Genomic DNA, 16,721 nt, shown 5'->3' on the forward strand with positions numbered 1-16,721 from the left:
AGAATTACTCTGGATGCTGGGTTGAGAATAGACTGTGGGAACCAAAGGTAGTAAAAAATTGTTAAACCCTTAAAGGTTAGAATCCAGATAAGAGATGTTGATGGCTTAGGCTAGATAGATGGCAAGGGTGGTGGTGAAATTCTGACTACATTTTGAAGATGACACCCCGTGATTTGCTGATATAGCCAGATACACTGCTATCCATTACCTTCAGATGTTTGGGAGTGTAGGAGCAAGAGAGTCAATGATGACTCCCTGGTTTTCACTCTGAATAACTAGAAGAATGGAGCTTTCATTTACCAAGACGGAAAAAAAGTGGGAAGAACAGGTTTTAAGATACAACATCAAGAGGTTGGGTTTTAGACATATCAAGTTTGAGGTGCCTATTAAAACTTCCCAGAGATGCCAATTTGATATTGGTCACACTTGTCTGGATTTCAAGGAAAAGGCGTGGCTGGAAATAGAAATTTGTGGATGATAAGTGTATGGATGGCATTAAGGCTAAAATCTCCCTTAGGGAGTGAATATAGATAGAAAAGAAATCTGAGGGCTGATCCTGAGCCCTCTAAGCATTAGAAGTCTAGTGGATAAAAAGAGACCATCATGGAGAGTGAGAAAAAGGCAGCCGGCAATGTAAGAGGGAAAAAAGCCAAGAGGAAGTGGTGTCCTGGAAGCCCAGTAAAGTACGTGTTTCGGGAAAGAGGGACTGATCAATGCTGCATTAAATGCTCCTTATTGAGAAGGAATGAGCCAGGACTGAGGCATTTGGCAAAGCAGAAGGCATTAGTGAAAAGCTTTAGGGGATGCATGACAATATAAGCCTCATTGAGGTGAGTTCAAGGAAAAATTGGAAGTGAGGCATTAGAGTTGCTGAATATATTCAACCCCCTTCAAGGAGTTTTGCGGTAAAGGGGAGCAGAGAAATAGAACTATAACTGGTGGGAGTGGAGGGGAGGTGTCAAGGTGATCCTGATGAAGATGATCCAGTAGAGGGAAAATTGATGACGCCTGAGAGAAAGAACACAAAATCACAAGAAATGGAGTCCAGCCCTCTAATGGAGAGGTTGGCCTTTGAGAGAAGCACAGAGTTTATCTATTTTATCTGGAAAGAAGGCAGAGAATTTATACAAATACAGATGAGTTGGTAGGTTTAGTGGTGGGATCACATAGATGTCTTCTTTGATAGCCAGTTTGCTCAGAAAAATAAGGAGGTTGGCACCTGACGGTAAGGAAGGAGGAAAAAATGTTGGAAGTCTGAAGGGAAAAGAGATGTGAAATAATCATCTCAGATGACAGATGCGTAAATTGACTAGAGTAATATATTAAGAGAGCTGGGCAGTACTCAGGGCCTGGTTAAGATAGTGGTCATGAGTTTAAAGTGAGGAGGGTCAGAAGAGATGCATGCTGTCCTTCAGCCACGTTCCACTGCTCTGGTGTAGGCTTGGCACACGTGGACAGTTAGATTTAACCAGAGTTGGGGTTTTGTCAAAAAGAAGGGGGCCAGAGAGTTGAGGTTGTATATGGTTACATATGGGAGTAGTTGTTATGACCGTTGGACTCCAGGCTAGGTGTGGATAGCAGTGAGACACGGGGGGGTTGAAGGGCAGGTTCATCTCCCAGCCTGTTTCCTCCACAGATCTGTATGCCGCAACCCATTTCAACAATGACCCTGCTCTGCTGGTCAATGTAGAGCAACAATTATCCACCAGCCTTGGGGATTTAATACCAGCACACTGTTCTTTCCCAAACAACTCTGTCCTGGGAAACAGGACAGCTCCTCTGCGGACACTGCTGTTGCCTCCTGGGACTTCAGAAGACAGAGAGATTTTGACCAAAAGGTCATTAAGCCCATCAAGGAGAGGATTCAAACGGAAGGACAATATCTTTACCAGCCTGAATCCAAAGCATGGTTCCAGAGATGCTGCAGGCAGTGAGGCAAGTGTTAGCTCGTTTGTGCAAGAAACATATCAGGTTTAAGATCAGTTCTGGTGAGGGTGGGGGCTGGGGGTGGTTCTGATCAACAGTGCTAGAAATTCAAAGGGATTTTCAGAGGACAGTGGCTAATACTGCCAGGCTAACACCTGTGATTCTTCTCCCTTTGGGAAAGTCCTTCCCCACTGCCACCATTTTCTCATTTCTGTTGCAGAAGAGAACTGTCCCTGATCTACTTCCAGAGCATAAACATAGTGGGGAAGTATTTTGATAAGAAGTGGCAGACAAGAGTTTGCCAACAGGAAGGAATACAAGAGGTCTAGGGGCCTCAGGATTTGCTGAAGACTCGTCTCTGTAGCATAAATGTTTATAGTCTCATCATGTTTACCTATTTGCTTCAGCCACAAACGTATGGCTAACTTGAAATAGTTCTTATAAAAGCATTGTTTTCCTTTTCTGTCTAGAAATTTAGATGATTCTGAATTTTTTTCCAAAGTAGCAGCAAGCAGAAGATGAATTGGGTTATCCAGGAGATATTTGGCTGAAAGTAGTTCATTGGATGAACAAAAACTCGAGAACCATTCCTAAACCTACCCATAATTCGCTTTATGAAATCACAGTATGATAGTGTTATATAATAAAACTTTATTATTATCAGTTCTTAGTAATAAGTTTCAACCCTGCCCTTCCGTACAGTCCTCATGGATAATGCCTTCCACGCTTATTTCTTGTTTTCTTTTGTTTTTTAAAGATGAGTCTCACTTTGTTGTTGCCCAGGTGGGAGTGGAGTGGCACAATCATAGCTCACTACCGCCTCAATTCCTGGGTTCTAGTGATCCTCCAGCCTCAGTCCCCCCTGTAACTGAGACTACAGCCAGGCACACCCACTGTGCTGGCTATCCACTCTCCTCTTTTGTTTGTTTGAATGTTAATTTTTTTTCCAGGTCCTACTTAGGTCATAAAGCATTGTTCCCTTCAGTGAGAGGAACCACAGCTATGAGGGCCTTCTCTTCCATTAGACCCAAGATCCTTTGTCCTATGAACCATTTGTCAGTTACTCATTTACTGCTATGTAAGGAAGCAGGGAATTTGGTCAAAACCACTATTTCTAGTCACTTTTCTGTTGTTGGAAATATATTTACATGTCGGGATGGACTAACACGAGTTGTTTGTGTGGGTTTATCATTATTATTATTATTATTCTTTAGATACTTTCTATTCAATTTTCAGAACTTTGGAGTGGTTATAATTTTTGTGCACCAAAGGGGGCAGTCTTGTAATATTACTTTGTTTAGCTTTTTGGTTTCTTTTTTCATTCTCAGCCCCTGTACCTAATTTTTTGTTTGCTTGTTTTTTGGTTTTGAGCTAGAAAGCAGTTTTTTGTTTTGAGCTACAGTCTTGCTCTGTTGCCTGGACTGGAGTGCAGTTGAGTCATCATAGCTCTCAGGAACCTCAAACTCCTGTGCTCAAGCAATCCTCCTGCCTCAGCCTCCCAAATAGCTGGGACTACAGGCTCACATCAACTACAGGCTCCACTATACCTGGCTTATTTTTCTTTCTTTTTTCTCTCTCTCTTTCTCTCCTCTCTTCTCTCTGTCTTTCTTCCTCCCTCCCTTTCTTTTTTTTTTTTTTTTTTTTGTAGAGACAGGTCTTGCTCTCACCCAGGCTGGTCTGGAATTCTTGAGCTCAAACAATCTTCCCGCCTTAGCCTCCCAAAGTGCTAAGATTACAGGCATGCCCCACCATGCCTGGACTTCTATACCTATGAGAACTATGTGTTAATGTATTTGGGGTGAAGGTCTAGCAAGACTTAGGATTTTTGGAATATTATATTAATAAGGTATTTTAGGAAATTTGTTTTACCTCTATTTCATGACAGATTGTTAAAATCTCAATGTGTTTTTCTAGACTATTTTTTTTCCTGCTAGACATTGTCTTTCTTTATATGGAAACTTTAAAATAGCCTGTTTCTCCAAAAATAAGACAGTGTCTTATTTTAAGGTGTGCTCCCAAAGATGCGCTAGGTCTTATTTTCAGGGGACGTCTTATCTTTCCTGTAAGTAGGTCTTATTTTCGGAGGATGTCTTATTTTCGGGGAAACAGGGTAGCTGCTTGAATATAAACATATGAGAAATATACGGTTAGTTTCTGAAAGGTGTTAAGTCATAAAATTGCTAAAAAGAAAAGAGTATTTTAAAAGTTATAAAGCATCCCTCAATGAATCCCCAACAATAAAAATAATAATAATAATTTTTAAAAAGTTGTAAAGCGTAATCCCATGATGCACAAAGTTAAACTACATATGACTTTGTGATTGTAAAGTTTATTTTGACCAACAGACTTCAGAGACATAAAGTATACAAATTAATGAGGCTGGGTGTAAAGGCTCATGCATGTAATCCCAGCACCTTGGGAGACCTAGCTAGGAGGATCATTTGAGCCCAGGAATTCAAGGTTACAGTGAGCTATGATTACACCACCGCATGACAGAGTGGGACCCCATCTCTAAATAAATACATACATATATGCATACATACATACATACATAAATACAAAAAATAGGCAGGCATGGTGGCTCATGCTTGTAATCCTAGCACTCTGGAAGGTTGATGCAGGTGGATCGGTTGAGCTCACGAGTTTGAGACCAGCCTGAGCAAAAGTGAGACCCTCGTCTCTACTAAAAATGAAAACTGAAGCAAGAGGATTGTTTGAGCCCAAGAGTTTGAGGTTGCTATGAGCTATGAGGCCATGGCACTCTACCAAGAGTGACAAAGGGGGACTCTGTCTAGAAAAAATATATTGTAGAAAAGCCGTAAGGCATAATTTACTGATAAAAGTCCATGAAAAGTAACAAAATTATTAAAACATTCATTAGAATTATCCCAACCATAACTAGACTGTGATAAATGAAAGTTCTGAAAGGCATATGTAAGTCTGCAAGTTGCTCCGTGATATTATATATAGACACAGTTATAATACAGTTGAATACAATGACTGAATCTTCATGTTTGATTAGTTCCTCTAAGGTGGCTGCGTAACTGGACTTTCTGTGACTTTTCTTCTCAGTCGGGTTGTGAACTTCTTAAAAGACCTCATCTTTACCTTTTCAAATGTCCACATCCCTTATACAGTACTCTAAAGACACACAATCAGTGCCCAATACAGATCTGTTGAATAAATGTTTATCCCATTTGTAATGCCTTTCCCTATTAATTCAAGTAACTCAAGTCTTTGGTGTTCTGCTTCACAGTTGTCAGATGTGATGACATTAGCTAATTAATTATCTATAGTTTTTTTACATCAAAAGAACCAAATATTGAAAAATAATTTGGCTATTTTGAATGTATATCAGCTTTATTAAAGTCCGTGAGACCCTGCAGACAAGATCAGTAGATAGATTTATACATAAAGTTTACAATTATATAAATTATATATGATATAATAGGTCTGAATAAAAACAATTGTGAATTTTATCCTACAGATGTATCTATATGTGATTGTTACTGAATAAAAAGTATCTTAGTATGAGGTCCAACAATAACACTTAATATGTAACATTTAAAATGTTATAGCAGGGCACAGTGGCATGCACCTGTAGTCCCAGCTAGTCAGGAGGGTGAGCCAGGAGGATTGCTTGAGCCCAGGACTTTGAGGCCAGCCTAGTCAACATAGCAAGAGCTTGTCTCCAAAAAAATTAATAAAAAAGTTATATTGGCTATTTGTGTCTATTATATATTAATGCATTAAAGATAAGCTTACTGTGGTTATATTTTTTATTAAATAACTCCCCCATTTTACTTTATGATATATTCTTAATGTTCTACAATTCAATTTTTCCATATTGTATAACATAATATATTGAACAGAACATATTATATAACACAGTTCAATATATTGAACGTAGTTATCAAACAACATATTTTTTATCTACTTTTGAAAATTCCTTCCAGCCTGAGCAAGAGCAAGACCCCCGTCTCTAAAAATAGCCAGATGTTATGGCAAGTGCCTGCCTGTACTCCCAGCCTCTTGGAAGGCTGAGGCAAGAAAATCACTTGCGCCCAAGAGTTTGAGGTGGCTGTGAGCTGTGATGCCATAGCACTTTACTGAGGGTGACAAAGTGAGACTCTGTCTTAAAAAAAATAAAAAAGAAAAGAAAATTCCTACAAAAAATTATGGTGGAAGTTACTGTTACCTTTGCAATTATTCTCGAATATCTTATTGCATATGCCTTGGACATAATATGCTATTCAAATCCAAAATGCAAGATGAAGTCATTCCTTTTTACTTTTTTTAAACGTTAATACTTTAAATGTCTGGATTCTTACTTCCCATATTGCGTAAGAATGACAAATGGTTGGTTCTTTTTTTTTTTTTTTCTTGAGCCTCTCTCTAGTGATCTGGGCAGTTTGCATGGTTTGCCTGGAAACCACAGTCCCCCAATCTCGGCCAGAACCCCCCATGTGGCCACTGTCCTCAGACAGCTCCTGGAGCTTGTGGATAAGCACTGGAGCGGCTCTGGGTCCCTCCTCCTGAACAAGAAGTTCCTTGGTGAGTGAATGCACTCTCAGTTCCTGAAGAGGGCTGAGCCTTGCTTCTGCTCTGTGCTCTGTGTTCTGCTTAATAAAAGCCACTTGGTCCCCTTAACCTTCAGGGAAAACTTTCTCATGATCACTTACCACAACATCTTAGAAACACCATAATTAACAAATCTGCGTTTTTTCCATATCCTTTATTTTTTAAAAAAATCACCACTCTTGGCCAGATGCGGTGGCTCACGCCTATAATCCCAGCACTCTGGGAGGCCAAGGCGGGTGGATTGCCTGAGCTCACAGCTTTGAGACCAGCCTGAGCCAGAGTGCGACCCCATCTCTAAAAATAGCCAGGCATTGTGGCAGACGCCTGTAGTCCCAGCTACTTGGGAGGCTCAGGCATGAGAATCACTTGAGCCCAATAGTTTGAGATTGCTGTGAGCTATGATGCCACAGCACCCTTACCAAAGGTGACAAAGTGAGACTCTGTCTCCAAAAAAAAAAAAAAAAAAAAATCAGCACTCTTTTCAACTGTGTAGTACCAATTGTTTTGCTCCTCATTTGAATTTTTTTGTTTGTTTTTGGTAATATCAAAAACAGTCAGGTTAACAATTATAAAAAAATTTTAAAAGATTAATTGTATTTGTAATGTATGTCATTCAGATTAAATAAAAACTACAGAGGATGTTAAAAAAAAAGATTTTATGATCTTTGGGAAAGTTCCAATAATGAATACAACAGAAATTGGGTTTGATCATCAGAGTTTTGAGATGACTGTTGAAATGCTATGATTTGAATACTCAAACGCAGAAATGACCTGGGCTCTTTAGGGATTCTTTTTTAGAAGCATGATGACAAGCAGTTTTGCTTATTCATTTTTGGTTTTTGAGACAGAGTCTCAGCTGATCACAGCAACTTCAGACTCTTGGGCTTGAGTGATCCTCTCGCCTCAGCCTCCTGAGTAGCTGGCACTACAGAAGTGTTCCACCACGCCCGGCTAGTTTTTCTATTTTTAGTAGAGATGGGGTCTCATTCTTGTTCAGGCTGGTCTTGAACTGTTGAGGTCAAGCAATCCACCTGCCTCGGCACATACAGAAGAAGTCCTAGCCCTGTTATTTTCCTTCCCATGAGAAAGTATTGCTCCCATTTTGTAGGAAATCATCCCCTGGGGCCACTAATGACTAGGGCAGCGGTTCTCAACCTGTGGATCGAGACCCCTTTTGACTGTATTAACAGTTCGCGGCATTAGGAAGGTTGAGAACCACTAGGGAATAGCATACTTATGGGGGGCTGCTACTGTTTCTCCACAGAGGATGTGGGATATAACTTTTTGTCCTTCATAAAACATCTCTTAAAGCCACATACTAAAATCTTACAAAAGGGAGATTTGCTCTACAGGGCTGGTAATTATTGACTAGGAATTCTGTGCTTTAGCTTTTAAGATTGGTGGGCGTCCCCAACCTGAATTTTTGGCAGGTCCTGCTCGAGATTTGCTTCTGTCATTGGTAGTCCCAGCTCCTTCACAGCAGTGGAGTCACTCATATCCTGAAGATATGGCCAAAGCCTTGCGCAGGAGGGAGCTTGAACTGAAGGAGACTGGGCAGTTGGTCCCTAATGACATGGTATGCCTCTCTCATCTGTCCTCCTTTTCTACAAAATGACAGAGCAGCAGCACTAGAGCATCGCCAGCTGACCAAAATATGAAAAAGTCAGGGCAAAGTAGGAACACAAAACTTGCCAGGACAGGGACAACTTGGAGGTTCCTCAACCCATGTCCAAAAATTCTAAAGAAAGATTTGAAATGGGAAGAAAGAAACAAATTTTAAAAATCTAAAAAGCCTTGTACTGAAAATATTTAAGATCCTGTTCTTGAAGGCTATGATCTGGTCCCGTGAGGAAGGCGAATATGTCTGGGATTGTCTTTCCTGCCTTCTGATGGAGTTGAGAGCCCTGAATAAGGGGTCAGGGCCATTCTGGAGCATCTGGGAGAGGACCAAGCTTTTTTTCCCTTTTCTTTTCTTTCTTTTTTTGAGACAGTCTCATTCTATTGCCCAGGCTAGAGTGTCATGGCATCAGCCTAGCTCACGATAACCTTAAACTCCTGCCTCAGCCTCAGCCTCTGTAGCTAAGACTAACCCAGCTAATTTTTCTATTTTTGGTAGAGTTGGGATCTCACTCTTGCTCAGGCTGGTCTCAGATTCTTGAGCTCAAGCAATCCTCCTGCCTCAACTCCCCAGAGTGCTAGGATTACAGGTGTGAACTACCATACCCAGCCCTTTTTCCATTTTTTTTTTTTAAGTCACAAACATTTTCTTTCTTTCTTTTCTTTTTTGTTTTTTGTTTTATTGTTTGGGATTCATTGAGGGTACAAAGAATTAGGTTACACTGATTGTGGTTGTTAGGTAAAATCCCTCTTGTAATTGTGTCCCACCCCCAAAAGGTGTGCCATACACCATAACCCTCCATCCCCCTCCCTCCTCCCTCTCCCCATCCCTCATTTCCCTATCCCCCACTTGTATTGTATTAGGTCATCTTCATATTAGGTTGCCTTCATATTAGAATTGAGTACATTGGATTCTTGCTTCTCCATTCTTGTTTTTTTTTTTTTTTTTGAGATACAGTCTTTCTCTGTCCCCCCCTGGGTAGAGTGCCATGGCATTATCATAGCTCACAGTAACCTCAAACTCTTGGGCTCATGAAATCCTCTTGCCTCAGCCTCCTGAGTAGCTGGGACTACAGGCATGTACCACTATGCCCAGCAGCTAGTTTTTCTATTTTCAGTAGAGATGGGGTCTCACTCTTGCTCAGGCTGGTCTTGAACTTCAGAGCTCAAGCAATCCATCCACCTTGGCCTCCCAGAGTGCTAAGATTACAGGCGTGAGCCACTGCGCCCAGCCCTTTCCCCCCTTTCTTAACATTAGAGAATTTTCAGACACAAAGTGCAGTTCTAGAAACTTTAGGTAGATGACTCAGAAAGCTGGCCTTTTGTCAAAATGACCAGTTCTGCAAGAGTAGTGGTTAACTCATAGGAAAGGTTGTGACTCCATGTGATCAATTTGATTGCTGCTCTTCAGTTGTGTTTACTAACAAACTAATAATAAAATTCTAGTAAGACAGAGAGTTGATTTCCGTTCAGTTTAAAACTAAATAGAGAAAAGATTATTTCAGTCCTCTAAAAGCATTCCTCAGGATATCAGTTTCTTAATGTGTTTGTGTTTTGTTTTCTGATCTAAAGGACACTTTGAAGCAAAAACTGGTCAGAGTGTTAGAGGAAAACCTTCTTTTGTCAGAAAAAATCCAGCATTTGGAGGAAGGTGCTACCACCTCCGCTGTGAGTGGGCACCAGTCCCCTGCTTATGGTAAGTTTGGGAAAGCCATGTGTGGGGGTCCTATGGCTGCCTTTGATCTATTGGTCATGACTTTTCTTGGCAGTTAATGAAACAATCATCTTGCCTTTTAGACTGTAATGCAGGTGGCTTGAGTTACTAGATGAAGCTCTTTGTCAGCATCAAATATGTATAAATATTATTGCTTTTGAGAATGACGCTTGCTTTTGTGATTATAGCAATAGAAAATGTTCTTTAAAATAAGTATGAAAAATGTAAGGAAAATATAACTCCATGACCTAGCAATAACTTCTGTTAGTGTTTTTGGTGTGTTTTCTCACACCTTACCTTTATAGGTACCTTTTTGAGATCGAAATTTAAGTGTCCTGATTTAAAAAAAAATACTTTATTTTTTGAGAGGGAGTCTTGCTGTGTTGCCCATGCTGGTCTCTAGCTCCTAGGCTCATGTGACCCTCCCATGTCAGCCTCCCAAGTAGCTAGGATTACAGGTGCATACCATTGCACCCTTGCAAATTAATTTACATACAACAAGATAGATTTTAAGTTTGATCTAAATCAAAATTCAGAGTAACTGAGTAACATTTCTGTTACTCCAGAAAGTTCCCTTACACTCATGTGCAGTTTTCCTCACTGTCCACCTGGGGCAATCACACACCTGATTTCTATGTCCTAATATCATTAGCTTAACAGTACAATGCAGTGGTTCTCAACCAGTGGGTCGTGACCCCTTTGTAACAATGAAAATACATCGCGGCATTAGGAAGGTTGAGAACCACTGGTATAACAATTTCCTATCATATCACATGAATACAACATATTTATCTGTTTAGTCCTCTATATAGTGGTTTCTAATGTTTGCTATTACAAATAGAGCTGCTATTATTGGTTATATTTATATAATGGTTATATAAATATAATAAAACACATAGAATATAAATTATTTTAGACAATTTCCAAACACTCAAAAGAAAGACTTGAAGTGGAAGAAAAGGCCTTTGAATGAAAATGCTTCTCTGAGATTATCTTTCTTCCCATCTTTTGGAACTGAGAGTCCTAATATTGATTCTATCATAAATAATGCTGCTATAAATCTTTGTATACATTTCAGACTGTTTTCCTAAGATAAATTCGTAGAAGTAGAATTAATGAATCAAAGTATGTGGACATTTTTGAGGGTTTTGTTACATAATGGCTCCCAAGAGAGTTGTTTCAATTTACACTCATATTACCAGTGCACTTGAATGCTCTTTTCACTCCACCCTTGTCAACCCTGGATATCTTTTTCTTTTGCCATTGTGATAAGTGAAAAGTAATATCCCATTTAAGTCTCGACTTATTCTATTTTATTATCTGCATAGTTTAGGCCAGTATTTTAATTAAAGTTTGTCCTCAACAAACTAGTTCAGCTCCCCTAAGCAAATTACAGGAGTATAAATTTATACAAGGAACTCAATCTGGAATTTTCTGATTTGAAAGCACTGATACCCACTGTTAAATCTCAGGACTATCTGATACACGTCTGAATAATCAAGATATCAGTCTCCACTTACTTACTCTGAAAATAAAAGTAGGTGTTTTTCCACTAGATGAAGACAGTCCTTACGTTATAAACAAGATAGATTCTGTAGGGATTTTTTTTGTTGTTGCTTTTGTGGATTTTTTTGAGACAAAGTCTCATTCTGTTGCTCAGGCTGGCGTGCCATGGTGCCACCCTAGCTCACAGAAGCCTCAAACTCCCGGGTTCATACAATGCCTCTGCCTCAGCCTCCTGCGTTGGGACTATAGGCATCCACCACAAGGCCTGGCTAATTTTTCCTATTTTTAGCAGAGACAAGTTCTTGCTCTTGCTCAGGGTGGTCTTGAACTCCTGAGCTCAAGGAATACTCCTGCCTCAGCCTCCCAGGCTGCTAGAATTATAGGCATGAGCCACTGTGCCTGGCCTGTAGGTTTATTCTTAAGTTGAATTTGTATGAAAGTTAGAACAAGTACAGTACCTATTACTGTAATAGCCTCCATTCATAAGTGTGAGACATGTCAGTTGGGTGTTTGTAACTTGGGGACTCCCTGTATTTACTTTCTTTTTTTTTTTTTTTTTTGCAGTTTTTGGCCTGGGCTGGGCTTGAACCCACCACCTCCAGCAAAGGAATAGGGGCCGGCGCCCTACTCCTTTGGGTCACAGGTGCCGCCCTTGTACTTACTTTCAATCAGCCGTGTGGCCCAATACAGTATTTTGACTTACTAATGAAAAATACAGCTGTTGCAGCCCAGTCTTCCACCGTCGAGAACCCTATTGCTCAAAATATGATCCATATTAGCATCACCTGAAAGCTTGTTAAATAAGTAGGTTTTTGGGCCTCACCTCAAACCTGCTGAATCAGAATCTATTTTTAGCAAGATGCTCAGGTGATATTGAAATTTAAGAAGCATTATTCTGGAAGACTGACGCCCTTAGGACCAGAGTTCCTGTGCTTTTTTTTTCCTTTTGCAGTTTTTGGCAGGGCTGGGTTTGAACCCGCCACCTCTGGTATATGGGGCCAGCGCCCTACTCCTTTGAGCCACAGGCACTGCCTCCCCCCTTTTTTTTGAGACAGAGTCTCCCTTTTGTTGCCCTTGGTATAGTGCCGTGGTGTCATCGCTCACAGCAATCTCAAACTCTTGGGCTGAAGCAATGCCTGGGTAGCTGGGACTACAGGCGCCTGCCACAACTGCTGGCTATTTTTAGAGACGGGGGTCTTGCACTGGTTCAGGCTGGTCTTGAACCTGTGAGCTCAGGCAATCTACCTGCCTCCGCCTCCCAGAGTGCTAGGATTACAGGAATGAATCACTGCGCCCGGTCTCCTGTGCTTTTACTTACATTATTATTGCAGGCAATGGTAGCACGTTTGGGGATCTGGGTATGAGTGTTTGGCCGCAAATTCAGTTTTTGCAAGTACTCATCGAATGATTACTATGTGCCTGACACAGTTCTAGACATTTTTACATATTACATAGGAAGTGAAGGACATACATTCACAAACTAAACCGGAGAATACAGAGAGAGACCTAATGTTTGCTGCCTGCCTATTTAAATGAGGACAGGTGTCTAACTGAATCCTTGTAACAGTGCTATGGGGCAGAGTTATTAGCTTGAGTCAAAATCAGAAGAATGAACTAACGTGCGATATTAAGTGGTTGAATTTCAACTCTGATCTATTGTGGAGATCGTGTGTAATATGGGGTGTGATAATATAGAGTGTGATCTATTGATATTCTTGCTAATATATCTTCTGTCTCTGAGAGACGGAACGGCAAATGGAGTGTGGAGTTGGTGGGGCCCCAATTCTCAAGATGTAATAAGATCTAAATATTTATGCTCTACTCAAAGACTAGCAGCTTGGAATCTTGTTCACCCTGGCTACTGTATTCTTTGTAGACGATCTTCTACGAAAAAACCAACAGCTGACCATGCAAGTAGCTTGTCTAAACCAGGAGCTTACCCAGCTGAAAAAGCTAGAGGAGACAGTTGCCCTTCTCCATGAAAGTCAGAGGTAGGAGAGGGTCTATCTAGCTGTCTTCTGGAAGCAGATGTTTACTTCTCTTTCTTTTGTTTAGCTTGGAAAGTTAATATCTATACATTCCTTTCTGTGTGTAAACCTCCTGTATCTGGCCATTTAGGTCGGGGATCAAAGTACTGCTTTCCATGACACACCAGGGACTAAATGTCTTGTTGACATTGGTGGATTATAACACTGAGGTAGTTTCTCACTGGATTTAATAGGACCTTTGTCAGCTAACTTTTTTTTTAAGACAGAGTCTCAAGCTATTTCCCTGGGTAGTGTGCTGTGGCATCATAGCTCACAGCAACCTCCAACTCTTGGGCTCAAGCAATCCACTTGCCTGAGTTTTTTTCTATTTTAGTAGAGAATGGGATCTCACTTTTGCTCAGACTAGTTTTGAACTCATGAACTCAAGCTATCCACCTGCCTTGGCCTCCCAGAGTGCTAGGATTACAGGTGTGAGCCACCACATCCAGCTTCAGCTAACATTTTTTGGTCACTATATACCCCCAAATCAACCATCTGAATCCTCTGGAAAATGCTGCCTTTGGGTCACAGAAGACACTTCAAGAGCAATCAACAGAGAGTGACAGGGAAAGAATTCAAAGTATGTTTTCTCTTCAGAGGTTAAGAGCTCTCAACACCAGTACCACCCACCACTGTGGTGGTATTTACCCACCGTGCCCAGTAGCATTAGCCTCTCCAAAGAAGAGTCCTCTCAGGATACAGGCTAGGAAAATATCAGGATATCTCAACACTATTGGTATGTTTAGAGAAGCCCTTACTGATTTGCTAGCCCACCTTTACTAGGACTTTCGATGAAGTTTTGTCTTTTTAATAGACGAGGTCTCGCTATGTTGCCCAGGTTGGCCTCAAACTCCTGACCTTAAGCAATCCTCCTACCTCAGGCTCCCAAGTAGTTGGAATTACAGGCATAAACCACTATGCCCAGCCCAATGAATTTTAAATATAAGCACCCCAACCCCAAATCTTCAACTTCAAACTTCACTTCCTGATATTCATTTTGTCAGCTTCATAATCAGAGGATTAGACCCAGATAATGTTACAAAAGTAAAGAAATAGCATAACATGGTCCTCAAACTTGGGTATGAATCAGAATTACCTGAATGACTACTGGGCCCTACCCAAGAATTTCTAATTCAGCAGGTCTATGTTGGAAACTGTGAATTTGCATTTCTTATTATTTTTTGGAGACAATCTTGCTCTGTCACCCCAAGTAGAGTGCAGTGATGTCATCTTAGCTCACTGCAACCTCAGACTCCTGGGCTCAAGGAATCCTTCTGCCTCAGCCTCCTGAGCAGCCGGGATTACAGGTGTGCACCACCTCACCCAGCTAATTTTTCTATGTTTAGTAGAGAAAGGGTCTGGATCATGCTCAGGCTGGTCTTAAACTCCTTCACTCAAGCATTCCTCTGTCTTATCTTCCCAGAGTGCTAGGATTACAGGCATGAGCCACCACACTGGCCTGAGAATTTGCATTTCGAATAAGTTTTCAACAGCTGTTCCTACTGGTCTGGAGATCACACTTTCAGAACAAAGGGTATATTACTTTAATAATATACAATCAAAATACTATATTTTAAATTAACCTGAAATAATCTATGTGTTGTTAAACCATCATTTCAATATACAGGCTCATTTGCTTCATTTTGCTTTTGATTCTTAGGAAATTTTTTATTATTTCAATTTAATCTTGTTTTTATAATTGTAAAACATTTACATAGTCCAAAGTCAAATCTATAAAACAATATACATTCAGAAAAATGTATCATCATTTTTCCATCATCTTTTCCTGTCTCCTCTATCTTTTCCTTCCCCTCTCACTAACCTTCTATTGTGGATGTGAGTGTATATTTGTATTCTCTTTTATTACATAAAAAGAAGCAGAGTGTTTCTTTGACATTTTGTCTTGAAAATCAGTTCATGATATAAAGTTTTAGTTCTCATTTCTTTTTATAGCAGCCATTATATGGCTGTACAGTTTATTAATCCTCTATTGATGGACATTTCGGTTAACAGTATTTTGCTGTTAAATATAGTACTATAATGAATAACATTGTGTATACATATTTTTTTTTTTTTGCAGTTTTTGGCTGGGGCTGTGCTTGAACCCGCCACCTCCAGCATATGGCGCCAGCACCCTACTCCTTTGAGCCATAGGCGCCACCCTATACATCATTTTTTAAAACCTTATATATCGATGGCTTTTAACATAAGATGATAATCCAGAGTCCAAGGATATAGTCATGACCAGTACTATTAGTCCATTGCAGAGGTAGGATAGAGGAGACAAAATAGAAGTTACAATTTGGGGGTAGAAATTGAAGGCCCAGTGAGGTGCCAGTGACCCAGGGCTGCCACTTACCTCATCATGAAAGTGCTTTGGAAAAAAACAGAACAACCGCTATATAAAATGTGAAATATATTATTGCTTCAGTCAGCCTGGAACACAATCAAACAGAATTGTAATGAAGAAAATGTAGGTCTGCTTTAAAATAACCTGCTCATAAATTGGACAATTCTTTCTATTTAAAGAGGTTATTTTGTTGTACTTTTGCCTTTAGCAAACACTTCAGATCTGAATGGTATCTCCTTTGCTTTTGTGATTTCATGATTGCTTTTTCCCTCTGGGCCTCAGATCCCTGGTGGTAACAAATGAGTATCTGCTGCAGCAGCTGAACAAAGAGCAAAAAGGTTATTCTGGGAAAGCACTCCTGCCTCCTGAGAAGAGTCATCATTTGGGGAGATCTTCGCCCTTTGGGAAAAGCACACTGTCTTCCTCCTCACCAGTGGTGCATGACACCGGTCAGTATCTAATACAGAGTATTTCAGATGCTGTCCCAGAGCCTGGCTTATGGAGCTAGCATGGCATACCTCTCTGCAGCCTCCTTCTCATCCACAGAGCTCTCAACATCAGTATCACCACTGTGGTGGTATTTACCCACAAAGATTAAGAAAAATACATATTCTGATTACATTGTATTGGTCCTTCTTTTTATTTCTGTATTTATCTCTTCCTAGGGAGTCATTCTTTCCATCTACCTACAGAAATAGCTGGCACTTAGTCCCAGGCATTGTATTATTGTATCATATTGTGTCGAAAAGGAAAAAAGCACTAGAGATTTTTTCCCAATGTCATTTGAAATTGCGTGGTAGAAAGTTAAAAAAAGAACATCCATTAGATGTCTTTTTTTTTTTTTTTTTTGTAGAGACAGAGTCTTACTTTATGGCCCTCATAGAGTGCCGTGGCCTCACACAGCTCACAGCAACCTCCAACTCCTGGGCTTAAGCGATTCTCTTGCCTCAGCCTCCGGAGTAGCTGGGACTACAGGCGCCCGCCACAACGCCCGGCTATT

General features: G+C 40.4%; 1 protein-coding gene across 1 annotated transcript in view; it reads left to right on the forward strand.

Moving 5' to 3' along the window:
• Nucleotides 1-16,340, forward strand: part of LRRC36 (leucine rich repeat containing 36) — a 51,303-nt gene extending 34,963 nt beyond the window's left edge. The window contains exons 9-14 of the mRNA XM_053603924.1: nucleotides 1,637-1,935; nucleotides 6,315-6,480; nucleotides 7,938-8,083; nucleotides 9,697-9,820; nucleotides 13,221-13,335; nucleotides 16,004-16,340. Of these exons, the coding sequence (XP_053459899.1) occupies nucleotides 1,637-1,935; nucleotides 6,315-6,480; nucleotides 7,938-8,083; nucleotides 9,697-9,820; nucleotides 13,221-13,335; nucleotides 16,004-16,229 (1,076 nt within the window). The 3' untranslated portion in view covers nucleotides 16,230-16,340. The remainder of the gene's footprint in view (nucleotides 1-1,636; nucleotides 1,936-6,314; nucleotides 6,481-7,937; nucleotides 8,084-9,696; nucleotides 9,821-13,220; nucleotides 13,336-16,003) is intronic.
• Nucleotides 16,341-16,721: the final 381 nt, after the last annotated feature.

The sequence above is a fragment of the Nycticebus coucang genome, chromosome 2 (assembly GCF_027406575.1).
Source record: "Nycticebus coucang isolate mNycCou1 chromosome 2, mNycCou1.pri, whole genome shotgun sequence".
Taxonomy (NCBI): domain Eukaryota; kingdom Metazoa; phylum Chordata; class Mammalia; order Primates; family Lorisidae; genus Nycticebus; species Nycticebus coucang.